Below are 17636 nucleotides of genomic sequence, written 5' to 3'. Positions count from 1 at the left end.
AGCGGACATGGGGGCTCCCTCTGGGACCATAGATTTCCCTGCACTGTGTGCTGCCTTTTGTCTTTGAAAATTGATGTGTGTGTGATCTTAAATACCTCTGTTTGGCGAGCTGCAAAATCTGCATATTAGAATGTATATATTCTGCGTATTAGAATATGTGTATGTAATATAATACCAGTAGTTGACTTAATAAAAGTGTATATGTTTATGAATGTATTTTCTTTGTCAAAACTAAAGTTTTTACTTGAAAATCAGTAAAAAAAAAAAAAAAAAAGAAAAAGAAAAAGAAAAAAAAAATTCAGAAGAACCAGTGAGTAAAATTATTAATTATTAATTTCTACCAAAGTAAAAATTAGGATCAGGTGTAGTGGTTCATGCCTGTAATTCCAACACTTTGGGAGGCTAAGGCGGGGAGATCACTATGTAGCCCAGGAGTTTGAAATGAGCCTGGGCAACATAGCAAGACCCTGTGTCTACAAAAAATTAAAAATTAACCACTGCTGGGCATGGTGGCTCATCCCTGAATCCTAGCACTTTGGGAGGCCAAGGCAGGTGGATCACCTGAGGTGAGGAGTTCGAGACCAGCCTGACCAAGAAGGTGAAACCCATCTCTACTAAAAATACAAAAATTAGCCGGGCATGGTAGCAGGCACCTGTAATCCCAGCTACTCGGGAGGCTGAGACAGGAGAATTGCCTGAACCCAGGAGGCAAAGGTTGCAGTGAGCCGAGAATGCACCACTGCACTCCAGCCTGGGTGATGGAGTAAGACTCCATCTCAAAAAACAAAACCAAGAAAAGCCACGTGATAATGTTCACCTGTAGTCTCAGCTGCAAGGGTGACTGAGGTGGGAGAATCATTTGAGCCCAGGAGATCAAGGCTGCAGTGAGTGAGCTGTGATGGCGCCACTGTACTCCAACCTGGGGAACCCTCCCTCAAAAAAAAAAAGGAAAAAAATAGCTATGTCTGTGGGCTGCTGCTTTTTTCCTGGTTTGGAAATGAACATTTCTTAACGAGTGTGGACCGGTGTGGGATCCTGAGGGGGGTGGGGGAGCTCATTCCAAAGAGACACCCCCCTCTGACTGCGTAGAGCCACAGATGCAGCAGGCACCAGTAGTGTTCCTTTCAAGGGATCAGCTGTGTTCTGCAATTGCTTATTGAAGCTTGGGGCATTTATTTTGTCACCCTAGAATTTAATTTATGGTTTATTGTTAGCACTTAGGCCAGTGGAAGTGACCTTGTCTACAGCCTCTGTGATCTCTGGGCGATACCCTGCCCCCAACAGCTGGATCAGTTGACAAGTGTGATGTGAGCACCCGTGGAAAGTGGGCCAGCTTTCCCTCTATGCCAAGATGCGTGGTGTTTTTGTTGTTTTGTTTTGTTTTTTTGGGGATGGAGTCTCGCTCAGTCACCCAGGCTGGAGTGCGGTGGTGCGATCTCGGCTCACTGCAAGCTCCGCTTCCTGGGTTCACACCATTCTCCTGCCTCAGCCTCCCGAGTAGCTGGGACTACAGGTACCCGCCACTACGCCTGGCTAATTTTTTTGTATTTTTAGTAGAGATGGGGTTTCACTGTGTTAGCCAGGATGGTCTCGATCTCCTGACCTTGTGATCCACCCGTCTCGGCCTCCCAAAGTGCTGGGATCACAGGCTTGAGCCACCGCACCTGGCCTGTTTTGTTTTTTAAACAAAACACTTTGGTGAAAATGATTTCAAACATCTCCCAGTGTGGTGGCGTGCACCTGTAGTCCCAGCTACTTGGGAGACTGAGGTGGGAGGATTCATTGAGCCCAGGAGGTTGAGGCTGCAGTGAGCTGTGATCCGTACCACTGTGCTCCAGCCTGCTGACAGAGCGAAACCCTGTCTCAAAAACAACAGCAACAGGAACTCTTCAGGGTTCTTTCTTCTGTCTCCACCCCACCTCTCTCATTCTCAGAAGGCTAATCAGACTTCTGTCTCCTGCCTCCCTCAAAACTGCTGCTTTTGTCAAGGCCACCTGTGGTCTTCACGTGGCAAAAGCCAGTAGGTAATTCCTCTTGTCATCTGCCTTCCAGGATGGAAGTCCTGGCTTTCTCTGCACCCTGCTGGCTTCTCTTCCCTGCAGCCCCCTCATGTCGAAGACCCCCAGAGTTCAGTCCTTGGCCCGTCCCCTGCCTCTGCTGATTTCCTGGTGATCTCCTCCAATACCAGCTGTACACTGGGCACCTTGGGCTTCTCTGGAACCGCATCACCTGTCCAGCTGCTTCCCTGCCACTCAGCCCACCAGCCTCTGTCAGCCTTCCCATGCAGGCAGCTCCAGCGTTCTAGCGCTCAGCCAGTGCTCTGTGCGCGTCACCCTGCACGCCCCATCCAGCAGGGAATCGGCTCGTCTCGCTTTAAGGAACAGCCAGGATCTCACCACTGCTTCTGGCCAGACTCTGTCACCTGTACCACACGACGCCCGCTCTGCCCCACCCTGCTCCTCAGGTTTTCTCAGACTCAGTCTGTGTCTCACTTGTCTTTTGCATCTTAATGTTTTTTTTCTTTTTTCTTTTTCTTTTTTTGAGATGGAGTCTTGATGTGTCACCCAGGCTGGAATGCATGGCGCAATCTTGGCTCACTGCAACCTCCGCCTCCTGGGTTCAAGCAATTCTCCTGCCTGAGCCTCCGGAGTAGCTGGGACTACAGGTGCACGCCATCATGCCTAGCTAATTTTTGTACTTTTAGTAGAGATGGGGTTTCACCATGTTGGCCAGGATGGTCTTGATCTCTTAACCTCATGATCTGCCCGCCTCAGCCTCCCAAAGTGCTGGGATTACAGGTGTGAGCCACCTGGAGGCTGAGGCAGGAGAATGGCGTGAACCCGGGAGGCGGAGCTTGAAGTGAGCCGAGATTGCACCACTGCACTCCAGCCTGGGCGACAGAGCAAGATTCCGGTTTTTTTTTTTTAAAGAAAAAAAAGGGCTTGTTGGAAGAGTCTCTTTTCTTTTCTTTTAAATTTAATTTAATTTTATTTTAGAGACGGAGTCTCACCTTGTCACACAGGCTGGAGTGCAGTAGCGCGATCTCAGCTCACTGTAAGCTCCACCCCCCGGGGTTCATGCCATTCTCTTGCCTCAGCCTCCCGAGTAGCTGGGACTACAGGCGCCCGCCACCACGCCCGGCTAATATTTTGTATTTTTAGTAGAGACGGGATTTCACCATGTTAGCCAGGATGGTCTTGATCTCCTGACCTCGTGATCCACCCGCCTCGGCCTCCCAAAGTGCTGGGATTACAGGCGTGAGCCACCGCACGCAGCCTAGGAAGAGTCACTTTTCTCAGGCTCATGATTCCTGATAAGAGGGGTCTGTGGCTGGCTCCTTGCGAAGGCATGTTCTGACATCTTACAAAAGAGCTTAGTTACTGTGAAACAAAGAAAACACATTTTGTGTAATTTGAACACATTTTTTTAAAACTTCGTGATAGGTACTAATCTTCTGTAGCTGCGTCAGCCGTCAGCCACCTGAACTGTAAGCATAAATTCCAAACCTTTGGAGCTGTGAACTCACTCAAGGGTGGTACTGTGAAAGCGCCTGCATTCCCTGCCACATGCGGGCCAAGGCCCTGACTCCTGGCACACGCCCCATACTCTCACGGGGTGTTCAGCCTGTGCCCCGCCCACTCTGGCTGCACTCCCTGGTCCCTGGGGTGCTGTTCTGGCCCCTTCTCTGTCTGCAAGAGGACCGGATGCATAGCGTGTCGGTGTGCCTGGGCCCTCGCACACATCCATACCTTCTCTAGCCTGGCCTCTGGGCCTGGGCCCTCCATGTAGGTCTTGCTGGGCCTTCAGTCGGTGCCTCCCCCGCAGCTGCCCCCGCACTCCAGCAGCCGTGACGGTGCTGCTCCAGGAAGGTGTGGGTCCTGCTATCTCTTGAAGGGTTGGAGCGGTAGCTGGCGGTTACAAGGAGAGGACCTCAGGAGAGAACCATGCTATGGGTGGAGTTGACGACTCGCTTGGGGGGCAAGACGTCTGTCCCTTGTGTCCTCTGCATGTTGCTTGGCCTTTGGGGCCCTGTTCCTTCAGTGGTAAAAGGTATTATTGGTAATGGATAACCTGTCAGACTGTTTCCAATTCCAGATGTATTGATTGGGGCCACAAAGCAGCTGAGGCCCAAACAGGAGTGGCACGGATGAACAGAACCGTCCCGGGGGAGGCAGAAGGCTTCTGCCCGACAAGGGAAAGCAGGACTTCCTGCCCGCCTGCCTCAGGCTTCTGCTCTTGACACTGTCCTCTTTCCTCAGACCCTCCCACCCTGGGCACTCCTTCCAGCTGGTCTGATCCTGTTTGATTTCACAATGATTTTCTGTCAGTTTTAGGCAAAGAACGTCTGCCTGCAGTTCTTCTTGGCAAAGCTTTTCCTATTTAAAGGGAAATTCCATTTTCCTTTACAGTTTGGATCTCATATTTGTCGGTGGTTACGCTTGATTAATCCATCGTCTTCTAGGGCATCAAGAGAAGTTCTTTAGGGGACGGTCTGGGGTAGGAGGAATGAAGAGATTGATTAGGAGAAAATTTCTACTAGTAAAAGTTAAGCTGTCTAAAGGCTAAAGCTTTATTCAGCCTTTTGGATGAAAAATCTCCCAAGATGTTGAATATCCTTATCTTAGGAGGGACACGAACCCTCCATGTAGAGAAGGCCACCCTTTCGTGATGACTCCTCGTGAACGTCAGTTGCCACATGGCATAGACACAGGCAGCTGTGCTGAAGGGGTCCTGTCAGCGTGCCAGGTCCGGGGGAGCGGCGGTCAGCCCTGCCTTAGAGCCTGGTGAGGAAGACGGGCAGGAAGAGGTGGCTTTGTGCTGGGCAAGGGGTATGGGCTCTGCAGGAGGAGTCTGACATGATGCCCAGGTGCTGTGGCTGGCGCTGTGGCTGATGGTGTGGGCGATGCAGGGCTTGGTGGGCAGTAGCCTCCCAGTTGCTGCAACTTGGAGCCTTGTGAGTGCTGGCTGGTCACCCAGGCCCAGCTTCTGAGCTGCAGGGCGGCCGTGTCTCTGGGGCCTTAGCATATTTCAGGGTGGCCAGGTGTGGTAGCCCACGTCTGTAATTCCATCACTTTGGGAGGCCAAGGTGGGAGGATCGCTTGAGCCCAGGAGTTCTAGACCAGCCTGGGCTACAGCGAGACCCCGTCTCCACAAAAAATAAAAGAATTAGCTGGCATGGGAGCATGCCTGTGGTCCTAGCTACTTGGGGGCCAAGGCGGGAAGATTCCCTGAGTCTGGGAGGTGGAAGCTGCAGTGAGCTGTGATCACTCCATTGCTCTCCAGCCTGGGCGACAGAGCATAACCCTATCTCAAAAACAACCCAAAAAACCGAATGGGTCATATCCTCCCTGGAAGCTGTGTCTTTAGTTGCCTCGCAACAGGCTGGTTCTCCCGCTTCTAACCCCTTACTTCTCTCTGCCCCCATGGAAGCTGGTGGTTTTTGAAAATATAAAATAGCAGTAGGGTCCTGCAAGAAAAATCAATTTTTTGAGATGGTCTCTTCACCGTCTCAGACTCTGTAGCACTAACTACGTGATGTAATTGGATTCCGTTGCCCCAGGCCCTACTCCTTTCCCCACCGCAACCTGCTGTTTTCCTGGCCTCTCCTGCTTTGGTGTGTAGCACCCCATTCGGGAAGCTGCCAGGGCTAGAAACCTAGCGCACACCCTGGAATCTTCTTCCTCATCCCGTGCCACAGTCCACTCTAATTCCAACACGTATTGATTTGCAGTCTTCCTCCTCCATTCCAGGGCCACTGTCCCATTCGTTTCTAAGCCACCATTGTTATCTTAATGGGGCGATGGTGGCTGTATCCAGTGGGCTGCTGCTCTGAGTTCTCCAAATAGCAAGAAATGAACTTCTAAAAGTATTTTTAAAACATTTTTGAAACAGTTTGAAACTTCAGAAAAATTGCAAATAATAGAAGAAAGAACTCTCCTCCCCCAACTGTTTGCCATTGAACACTTTACCACAGGAATCCCCAACCCCCAGGCCACGGACAGCTCGTGGCCTGTTAGGAACTGGGCTCCACGGCAGGAGGTGAGAGCATTCCCGCCTGAGCTCATGCTCAGCCTCTGGTCAGATCAGCACCTCGTTAGGTTCTCATTGGAGCACGAACTCTATTGTGAACTAACTGTGCATTCAAGGGATCTAGGTTGCATGCTCCTTATGAGGATCCAGTGCCTGATGATCTGAGGTGGAACAGTTTCATCCCGAAATCATCACCTCACCTCCTCCACCCTCTTTGGAAAAATTGTCTTCCATGAAGGTGGTCCCCAGTGCCAAAACGGGTGGGACCACTGCTTTAGCGTGTATTTCCTACAGACAGGGATAGTCTACATAACCACAGTGTAACCAACAAAATCAGGAATGTAGCACTGATACATTGCTGTATCTAACCTTCCGATTCCACGATTCCACAGAAGCATTGCAGATTTTCTCATACTCTGCTCTGTAGCAGAAGGGTCTGTTGCAGAGCCACACACACCATGACCTTGTTCCTTTCTGTGTGAGCAGTTCTGTGTCTTTCCTTGACTTTCATGGCCTTGACACTGCTGAAGGTTTCAGGCGGGTAATTTTGAGACTGTTCTTCAGTTTAGGTTTGCCTGGTGTTTCCTGGCGTTTCCTGATGTTTGGCGTTTGCCTGGCGTTGCCTGGCATTGCCTGGTGTTTACCTGGCGTTGCCCGACATTTGGCGTTTTCCTGGCATTTCCTGGCGTTGCCTGGCGTTTGCCTGGTGTCTCCTGGCATTTTCTGGCATTTCCTGGTGGTTGGATTTGGGTTATGGATCTTTGGCAGGAGAATCACAGAAGTGAGGCTATGTTTTCCCCCTCGTGTCCTGTGGGATGTGCGGTTTCGCCTTGTCACGTAACTGATGCTGGCCACTCTGCTTGATTGCAGGTGGTGTCTGCCTGACTTCACTGTAAAGTCACCATTTTCCCGTCGTCATTGATAGGTATTTTGTTTGGATGTGCTTTGAAACTATATAAATATCCCATTTCTCATTAGATTTTTACATTTTATACATTAATGCCGGTGTGGACTCCTGATTTCCTGGTGTTTTTTGTTTTTGTTTTGAGACAAGGTCTCACTGTTGTCCAGCCTGGAGTGCAGTGGTGCAAACACAGCTCACTGCAGCCTCCACCTCCTGGGCTCAAGCGATCCTCTCGCCTCAGCCTTGAGAGTAGCTGGAACCACAGGTGTGTGCCACTACACCCTGGTTAATTATTTTATTTTTTGTAGAGATAGAGTCTTGTCGTGTTACCCAGACTGGTCTTGAACTCCTGGGCTCAAGCATTCCTCTTGCCTCAGCCTCCCAAAGTGCTAGGATTCCAGGCATGAGCCACTGCTCCCAGGCCTGTTTTATTTAATAGATTATAATCTGTGACTGCTTGTGTTTATTTTGAGCATACCCTCACCTCTCAGCACTGGCTGCTGCAGGCTCACCTTGCGGTTTCCTGACCCAGCTCTGGAGTTGCCCAAGGAGCCCTGTCCTATGTTGGAGAATGGGCTTTAGAGACCACATTCTGCACTGGGTGTGCTTGTAGCTGAACTGCTGCTGCTCCCAGGCACTCTCGGTAGACAGAGCTAGGACTCTGTATGTTCACACCCATGTATGTCTGCATTTATCCCTGTATCTGTCTGTCTGTATGGAAGCTGTGAGTTCATACTGGTAACCTCCAATTCTATCCCAGTGCTGTACAGTTTATTCTCGTTTTCTTCCTTATCTGTAAGTACTCTCTCTGACAGTGAGGATCCCAGCCCCATCATCCTGAATGTAGTTTATCTGATCAGTCCTTCTGTAGGTAACAGGAGGACCACCCTCCCCTCACCTGGTTCCCTCCCCTCACCTGGTTCCTCACCATGATGTCCTCCTCACTCTACCCCACACCCCAGCCAAGCCTGAGGAGCTCTGACCCCCTGCTCCCTATTGTGCTCTGCCTGAAGCGGGTGCTGGAGGGCGACTGCAAGGCTGGGAGGTGGGAGGACAACTTGCAGCTTCCTGCCCGCTTCTTCCTAGAGTGACACCCTAGCAACACCGTCCTGGCAGCGAAGTTCCTTCTGGCAGTCGGCCTCTGGTGCCAGTCTGGAGTTTTCTCCACACCAGCAGAACAGCCTTGCTGCGGTCACCTCAGAGAGCCCAGTGTCAGCTGGCTGCACTCCTTCCAGTCACCGGGGGCCCAGCCTGTGGGGCTGCCTCTGAGCTCAGAGACCCAGTCCAGCGCCCCATCCTCAGGGGTCTGAGTTTCAGCTTTACAGGGCCCTTTGCTCAGGTTTCTAAGTTTTGAAAAGTCCAGCCTCTTCTTTCATTTCCTGATCCTAAGGGCAGAAGGTGCTTCCTGCATTTGCCATCTCCGTGGTATTTCCATGTGCCCTCTTTACATCTTAGTGACCTAGTTGATGGTTATTGATGTTAAATGCTCTGTCCCCTGCTCTCAGTACCTGTGTGGTTAGCAGGGTGCTCCACCTGTGATGCGGCTTTCCTTTCTAGTCATAGCTAAAGCGGTCTTAATTATGTTTATTGTTTCTGGTTTTGAAACAGGGTTTTGCTCTTGTTGCCCAGGCTGGAGTGCAGTGGCGAGATCTTGGCTCACTGCAACCTCTGCCTCCTGAGTCCAAGTGTTTCTCCTGCCTCAGCCTCCTGAGTAGCTGGGATTATAGCCACATGTCATCACGCCCAGCCTAATTATTTTTATACACCAGTACAAAATGGTTACTGTTCTCAGAGCAGTTTGAAAATATTTAGTATTTTTGAGAAATAATGTTTTAGGCTTTTCCTTCTGGGCCCTTTTCTCCTTTGCCCTCTGATTTGGGAGCTTGCTCCTGCCCGCACGCAGGTCCCCTGCTGCTTTGCTCTTGTGGTTTGCCTCTCCAAGCCTTCACCCCAGGCTTGCCACGAAGTTCCTTCCTCTTCCAGCCTGGCCCCCATCATCTCTGTCCACCCGCTTGAGGGAAGTGTGTACACAACTATTAAACTACATAATTAACAAAATGTGTTTCATCAAAAGAGTGGAGGGGAAACTTGACAAGGAAGCCCAGGTGACTTGAGAGTAATTAATGTGGAAAGAAAAGAGAGGATGTTCCGGGCACAGCCTTGGTGCGAGCTGCTTCCTGCGTCTCATCTGCCTTTGTCTTCACTGTTTTTTGTTTTGTTGGTTTTTTTGAGTGTCACTGTGTCGCCCAGGCTGGAGTGCAGCTCAAGGGTTTTCTTCAGCCTGGCCTTCCTTTCTTTCTTTTTTAATAACTGAGGCCTCGTTTGTTCTGTTCCCTGATCTCTGCTGATGTGCAGTTGCTGTTCTGGGGGCCACCGTTCCTAACTCACTGTCTCACAGGCCCCAGGAACCTTCTGTGGCTCTTCTGATTGTGTGAGCGAACCTCAGTAGTGTTGAGCGACTGTCAAAGGAGAAAAATCCCACAGAATTAGTTAGATTAATAATACGGAACTCAGTCAGAAGCCCAGGAAGTGTCAGATCGCACGTATTTTGGAGCTAATTGTAGCCACTCCTGCAGTGGTAAGAAATAGGACAGAGAGGGCCCTGTGCACTTTGCCCAGTTCCCCCAGAGGCACCTTTAGTAAAACTATAGTGATAGAGAATTTGAAGAAGAGCCAGACAGAATAAAACCTAATATAAACCATGTAGATTTGGGCTGGAAGGTAAAAATAGAGACAGGTGCAAGAGAGATAGTTGACTGCACAGATGCCAGACTGGCAGGATGCGTGGCGGTCACGAGCTGGTCTGGAGTCAGACGGTGTGGGCTCCAGTCCTGGCCCTGCCTCGCACTCTGTTCCTGGGAAGAGATGACCTGACGTCTCTAGGAGCGTCTTGTGGGGGATGTAACCAGTTGCCACAAAGTAGGGGGCTTAAACAACAGATGTTTCTCTCACAGCTCCGGAGGCCAAAAGTCCAGAGTCAGGGCGTCAGCCGGGCCACGTCCCTCAGAGACTCTGGGGAGCCCTCTGTGCCCTCAGCTTCTGGGGCTGCTGGCGATGCTTGGCATTCCTTGTGTGCAGCCTCATCACTCCCGTCTCTGCCTCCGTCCCCACATGGCTCTTTTTCCTCCGTCTCTGTGTCTGATTTCTCTCCTTTTAGAAGGACACCAGTCTTGTGTGGGCGTCAAGCCACCCAGGTGCTGAGGCAAGAGACCGAAGGCACGAGCTGTTCCAGTGTAATAAAATATATAAAATAAGAATAGTTCTACTAGATATAGGACATAGATATGATTATTTATGAATATCATTAATCATTAGTTTGTAGCCATTACTCTTTATTCCAATATTATAATAATCCTCGCTCTACAATCATAACCTAGGGAAAACCAGGCCATACAGAGATAGGAACTGAGGGGACATAGTGAGAAGTGACCAGAAGACAGGAGCGTGAGCCTTCTGTCACGCCCGGGCAGGGCCACCAGAGGGCTCCTTGGTCTAGCGGTAACGCCAGCATCTGGGAAGATGCCTGTTGCCTGTTGCCAAGCGGACCGTGGTCTAGCGGCAGCGGCAGTGCCCAGGAAAAACACCGGCTACTTAGCAGACCAGGAAAGGGAGTCTCCCTTTCCCCGGGGGAGTTTAGAGAAGACTCGACTCCTCCACCTCCTGTGGAGGGCGTGACATCGGTCAGACCCGCCCACAGTTCTCCAAGGCCTGACCGTCTCCCTGGGATGCTGTGCTTCAGCGGTCACGCTCCTGGTCCGCCTTCATGTTCCATCCTGCACACCTGGCTCTGCCTTTTAGATAGCAGTAGCAAGTTAGTGAAAGTACTAAAAGTCTCTGATATGCAGAAATAATGGCGTAAGCTGTCTCTCTCTCCTCTCTTTCTCTCTGCCTCGGCTGCCAGGCAGGGAAGGGCCCCCTGTCCAGTGGACACGTGACCCACATGACCTTGTGACCCACATGACCTTACCTATTGTTGGAGATGGCTCACACTCCTTACCCTGCCCCTTTGTCTTGTATCCAACAAATATCAGCACAGCCTGGCATTCGGGGCCGCTGCCGGTCTCGGTGTCTTGGTGGTAGTGGTGCCCCGGGCCCAGCTGCCTTTCCTTTTATCTCTTTGTCTTGTGTCTTTATTTCTACAATCTCTCGTCTCCACACACGGGGAGAAAAACCCACCGACCCTGTGGGGCTGGACCCTACAGTGTTGTTGGATTTAGGGCCCACCCTATTCCAGCAGGTGCCCTTATCTTCACTGGTTATATCTGTAAGGACCCTGTTTCCAAATTAGGTTACAGTCACAGGTTCTGAGCAGACATGAGTTTTGCTGGGGACACTGTCCAACCTGGTCCAGGGCCCGCAGAAACCTGACTTGAGTTTTCTCATCTGTGAAGTGTGGATAATAACAGAATTACTCTCAGAGAGTCCAAGAGAGGAGGCCGGGAAGAGCCGTGTAAAGTGCATGAGTGGTGGATATTACTGTTACAGACGCCACAGGACCTATCCAGGACTGCCGTGGGTGTCCGGGGAGACCTCCGGCACTTTTAGGACCAGTGTTGGCTTGGAAATGTCTTGTGTTCCTCCAGCTGCCCTGTGGCTCCTACATGCAGGCAGGTGGAGCTCAGCTGTCACTCACCTCACGCACTTGTGTCCTGCACGTGGGCTGCGGGCGCCCATCACTTGCTGTCTCAGTAGGTGTTCACCTGTTGGCTTTGACCAGGAGACTTTTGCAGTGGTGATGTTGGCTCTGATAGATACCGAAGTATACTACTGCGTGTTGCGTAATGATGGGGATACCGTCGGAGAAATGTGTTGTTAGGTGGCTTTTGTCATTGTGCGAACATGACAACAGCACGTCACAGACTCAGATGGCAAAACCTACCCTGCACCTAGACCACGTGGCACAACCTGCTGCTCCTGGGTTACATATCTATGCAGGGTGCAACAGTTCCGAACCCTGTAGGCAGCTGTGGCACAGTGGTTTTTGTGTATCTATTTTTATTTATGTTTTTGAGACATAGTCTCGCTTTGTTGCCCAGACTGGAGTGCAGTGGCACAGTCTTGGCTCATTGCAACCTCCAGCTCCTTGGTTCAAACGATTCTCTTGTGTCAGCCTCCTGAGTGGCTGAGATTACAGGCACCCGCCACCACATCTGGCTAATTTTTGTATTTTTAGTAAAGATGAGATTTCACCATGTTGGTCTGGCTGGTCTCAAACTCTTGATCTCAGGCGATCCGCCTGCCTCAGCCTCCTAAGGTGCTGGGATTACAGGCATGAGCCACCGCGCCTGGCCATATTTATATATCTAAATATGGAAAAGATTCGGTAAAAGTCTAGTAGTGTAATCTCACAGGATCACTGTTATGTATGTGGTCCATTGTCGGCTGAAGCACTGTTACCAAGTGCATGACTGCAGTGGCTCAGGATCAACCTCGGTGTCTGTTAATATATAAATGTTCACTTTCCAAAACTTGTCAGGTACGAAATATTTTTAAACATAAACTTTTTTTGAAAGTATAATTTGGCCGGGCACGGTGGCTCAAGCCTGTAATCCCAGCACTTTGGGAGGCCGAGACGGGCGGATCACGAGGTCAGGAGATCGAGACCATCCTGGCTAACATGGTGAAACCCCGTCTCTACTAAAAAATACAAAAAACTAGGCAGGCGAGGTGGCGGGCACCTGTAGTCCCAGCTACTCGGGAGGCTGAGGCAGGAGAATGGCGTGAACCCGGGAGGCGGAGCTTGCAGTGAGCTGAGATCCGGCCACTGCACTCCAGCCTGGGCAACAGACCGAGACTCCGTCTCAAAAAACAAAAAAAGAAAGTATAACTTAGTGCAATACCCCAATCAATTAAAATTTTATATGGTTATCAACTGATTAGACTAAATTGTTGGTTTTACTCTTTTACTTGTAGCTAAACCATTTACACAGCTGGTGAAAGAAATGCAGCTTCATCGAGAAGACTTTGAAATAATTAAAGTAATTGGAAGAGGTGCTTTCGGTGAGGTAAGATGAACTTCATTTTGTTAACTTTGCCAAAATTGCCAAGACATCAGCAGCTTCCATTTCACCTTTTTATGGACCTATACATTGGTTTGGGGATGAGGTAATTGGTATCATTTGGAGAGTTTGTTTTTTCCTATCTCTCTTTCTGAGATGAGGTCTCACCATGTTGCCCAGGCTGGCCTTGAACTCCTGGGCTCAAGTGATATCCCCGCCTCGGCCTTCCAAGGAGCCGGGGAGAAAATCTGAAAGATAGAACGAAGAGAAAGGAAACTCGAAAGCTTCTGACTAACCTGGGATATTGTTGGGACCAAAAATAGTTTCTTCAGATGTAGTTTTTGTTTTTGAGATAGAGTCTTGCACTGTCACCCAGGCTGGAGTGCAGTGGTGCCATCTTGGCTCATGGCAACCTCTGCCTTCTGGGTTCAAGCTATCCTCATGCCTCAGCCTCCTGAGTAGCTGGGACTACAGGTGCTGACACCACACCTAGCTAATTTTTGTATTTATTGTAGAAATGAGGTTTTGCCGTGTTGGCCAGGCTGGTCTCGAACTCCTGGCCTCAAGTGAGCCACCCGCCCAGGCCTCCCAAAGTGCTGGGATTACAGGTGTGAGCCCCTGCACCCAGCCTTCTGACATAGTTTCTGAAACTCCATTTGTTAACTGAATTTTGACTTCTTGGCATTTTCTAAAAAACACAGAGAGGGTTGAATAGCAGCTGTTTGCATGCTCTATGCTTGCTTGCCATTGACACACCCAGTGTGGCTCTGGGTCCTGTTGGCTTTGCCTAGGGCTAGAGGGCCAGCCATGCGGGTGCAGCTGGAGAGGCTCACCAGGTCCCTTGTATGGGGCTAGGAGCCCTGCCCTGGGAGGCCCGTGGCACGGTGTGGCCTCGCCTTCCAGGCCGTCTCCACAGATCTGCCTTGGCCTTACAAGATGGTTCTGGCAAGACCAAGGGAGAGGTCAGCCTCCCTCAGCGGCTGCAGGACTGCCTCAGGTGGTTTGACAGTGAGTCACCGGAAAAGCTTTGCTTCTTAAACTGTACAGTGCCTTAGCAGCTATGCCAAGGTTTGATCTAAGCTCTCCTCGGCTGGAGAACTGTGCTGGTTGGTTCATTGAGGAAAAATCAAACAAGAAAACACCCTGTGTCACATCCCAGCAGCAGGTGTGCTCTGCCCACAGCAAACCTACTGGACACAACTACGAAGCGAGATGGCCTTTACTGTGCAGGGCATGCATTTTCCAACGTGCAGACGTGAAAGAAGGCAAATCAGTACTTTAGGGAAATAGCCCCCCTCTTGCAGCACCATCCCTGTGAATGAGTCTCGCCAGAGGGATGGGGAGGAGAGCAGTCCCTCCAAGGCTCATCCCGGGTGACTGGAGCTCCCAGTTTATCTCGTACAGACCCTGGATCCAGGCCTCACCAGCCAAAGTCAATTTACCACGGGCCAGGATGGGGCAGATTGTTTGTTTGTTTTGTTTGAGACAGGGTCTTGCTCTGTCACCCAGGCTGGAGTGTGCTGGCCTGATCACAGCTCACTGCAGCCTCTGCCACCCAGACTCAGGTGATCCTCCTTTCTCAGCCTCCTGAGTAGCTGTGACTGCAGGCATGTGCTACCTCGCCTGGCTAATTTTTTTATTATTTGTAGAAAAGGGGTGTCACTATGTCACCCAGACTGGTCTTGAACTCCTGGACTCAAGCAGCTCTCCCGCCCCAGCCTCCGAAGTAGCTGGGGCCACAGGCATGCACCACCACACCCAGCTAGGTGTTTTCCTTTTTTCTTTTTAGTAGAGACAGGGATCTCGCTGTGTCGCCCAGAATAGTCTCGAATTCCTGGGCTCAAGTGATTCTCCTGCCTCTGCCTTCCAGAGTGCTGGGATTATAGGCATGAGCCGCTGTACCTGGTTGAGAAAGCCTTTTAAAAATAAAAACGGATTGCATTAAGTGATTCCCTGTCTGCCTGCTACCAAGCGTTAAGCTGTACCAGGTGTGGGGGCTTGGAGGTGAGCAGGGCCCAGGCCACACAGAGCCTTTCAGCCATGGCCAGACTTTCCAGAGTGCAGTTAGGAGGGAGGGAGAGGCACACCAGGACAGAGACACGACCAAGGGAAATGAAAGAATGAGAGAGAAAATTGTTTTAACAGAATAGTTTACAGTTATTTTTAGTACTCTTTTTTGCCAAAGAACTTAATGCGAAACTCAGTTTTGTGTGAGTTGCAGAGAAGATAACACAGATCGCTTTTTGAGCTCCTCCTGATTGAAGGGAGCCTGTCCCTCCCACGTGGCCTTTGCTTCTTGGATTCGCTCCTTGGTCTCGTTCCCTTGGAGCCTCAGGGTCCGTATCTGTGCGAGATGGATTTTAGAAATCCCCCGCAGCTGGGGTCACGTGAAGATGAAGTGGGGGTGCAGATGCGCGGCCCAGCACCATCTCTGGCACCAGAACGTGCCCGGTGAATGGCAGCTCTCACGGTGACTCTACGCTGTGACTGTGTGGTATCTGATGTTAGAAACAGGGAGGTAGCTGATGATGCCATTTAAGAACTCTTCAGGCCATGGCTGCCGCGGGCACGGGGACATGCTGGCTGCTTGCCATTGGCAGCCAGAAGGTATGGAAGCCACTGTCACTGCCAGTGAGTAGCTTACAGGAAGTGCTGAGGTGGAGACTTGGGCCTGTGCATGAGTGACTTATGTAGGGTGGAATGTGCCAGACAGTGGTGCAGACATCTTGACCGGTGTTGGTAGTGATGGAGGAGCTCATTCAAGATTTGGTAGAGACTGAAAAGTCCCAAGAGGACTTCCTGAAGGAGGTGGTGCTTGAGTTGTGCTTTAAAGAATGTGGCTGGTGGCCACACGCTGAGTGCTGACTGTGCCCCACACTGTGCTGGGCACATTAAATGTCAGGACTTGTGGGTCCTCATAGCTGTCTCAGGAGGCCAGTCCTGCCCTTAACCTCTTGTAGTGGTGGAACCTGAGCCACAGAGAAGTGAATTTGTAAGAGTTAAACTCCAGAGCCCACGTGGCTAGTCCCTGCCTCTGTGAAGAAAAGGTTCTTGGTGCTGGAACTGGCACATGCTAGGCGGGTGGGGGGAGCCACATACAGAAGAGACAGGGTGGGGGGCACAGGTAGAAGGCACCGTCAGTAGTGGGGCAGTGGCAGCCGCAGATAGAAGGCGGGCCGGGGGAGGGGGTGGTGGAGCAGGGAGTAGGGGCTGTTGAAAACAGACAAGCTTGGGAGGTAATCTTGAGTTTTTAAAAGGTGGGTTTTTTAGGGGGAGGGTTAAAATTTTTTTTTTTTAACTTTAAAAAAAATTTTTTGAGGCACAGTCTCACTTTGTCCCGAGGCTAGAGTGCAGTGCCGCGATCTCGGCTCACTGCAACCTCTGCCTCTCAAGTTCAAGTTGTTCTCCTGCCTCAGCCTCCCAAGTAGATGGGACTACAGGTGTACGCTACCATGTCGGGGTAGTTTTCATATTTTTAGTAGAGATGGGGTTTCACCATGTTGACCAGGCTGGTCTCAAACTCCTGACCTCAGGTGATCCACCCACCTTGGCCTCCCAAAGTGCTGGGATTACAGGTATGAGCCACCTTGCCCAGCTGAATTTGTTTTTTTTTTTTTTTTTTTTTGGCGGGACGGAGTCTCACTGTGTCGCCCAGGCTGGAGTGCAGTGCCGTGATCTCGGCTCACTGTAACCTCTACCTCCCAGGTTCAAGCAATTCTCCTGCCTCAGCCTCCTGAGTAGCTGGGATTATAGAAGCATGCCACCACACCCGGCTTATTTTTTTGTATTTTTAGTAGAGATGGGATTTCACCATGTTGGACAGGCTGGTCTCAAACTCCTGGCCTCAAGTGATCCTCCTGCCTCAGCCTCCCAAAGTGTTGGGATTACAGGCACGAGCCACCGTGCCTAGCATCACTTAGCTATTTTAAAATGCACAGTACATTTGTCATTAACGACAGTTATCCTACTCTGCTATCAAACATTAGAAATTTTTTTCTGCCTTTGTTGTAAATGGAAATCTGCAGACGTAACCCAAAGTAGAGGGCAGTGAGCTACCACATGCCCGCCACTCACAGTGAAGCTTTCGAATGCACAGGCAGGACCCTTCAGGTTGCAGTGGGGTCAAGTTTCGATGCATAAAAGGGCAAATCTTCATTTACATGGAAAACTTGGCGTTCAGTCACTGCTGGTTTTGCAGGCTCCTAGGCTGTTTTCACTACAGTGTGGTTCCAGCATGCTAGCCTTTTGTTCTGGGAACCACATCTTTGTTCAACTCACATTTGCATTGCAGGTTGCTGTTGTCAAAATGAAGAATACTGAACGAATTTATGCAATGAAAATCCTCAACAAGTGGGAGATGCTGAAAAGAGCAGAGGTAAGTATGGAGCTTGAAAAGCCATACGAATGGGGTTTGGGGTGAGCAGAAAGTGACTGTGAAGCCAGCTGGGGAAAAGCTGCAGTCACCCCACAGCCCTGGGCCTCCCTTCCCCCAGGACAGAGCGAGCACTCTCTGTTGGGGAGGTCTCAGCCTCCTCCTGGCGCCTGTTGCTCCCCGCCTTGGCGATCACTCGCTTGCTGGACACCGTTCCTGAGAGCGCACCCTCGAGAATGTTGGCAGGGTTCTGTTTACTGTAAAGGCAAATAAAAAGCTTCAGGAGAGTTTTAGCATTGATTGCAGTTCTGCTCCATACACCAGAGGAATG

General features: G+C 50.5%; 1 protein-coding gene across 3 annotated transcripts in view; it reads left to right on the top strand.

Annotated features, from left to right (window-relative positions):
* The window catches only part of CDC42BPB (CDC42 binding protein kinase beta), a 134019-nt gene that overhangs the window by 33891 nt on the left and 82492 nt on the right, over positions 1-17636 (top strand). For all 3 annotated transcript variants that reach the window (XR_004057395.1, XM_010353708.2, XM_030931068.1), the window contains exons 2-3: positions 12848-12939; positions 17225-17308. Coding sequence is in view for 2 of the 3 variants with exons in the window: in XM_010353708.2 (XP_010352010.2) it covers positions 12848-12939; positions 17225-17308 (176 nt within the window). In the remaining variant the exon portion in view is untranslated. The remainder of the gene's footprint in view (positions 1-12847; positions 12940-17224; positions 17309-17636) is intronic.

Source organism: Rhinopithecus roxellana, chromosome 5, assembly GCF_007565055.1.
Source record: "Rhinopithecus roxellana isolate Shanxi Qingling chromosome 5, ASM756505v1, whole genome shotgun sequence".
NCBI lineage: Eukaryota > Metazoa > Chordata > Mammalia > Primates > Cercopithecidae > Rhinopithecus > Rhinopithecus roxellana.
This window is presented reverse-complemented; position numbering and strand designations above follow the sequence as displayed.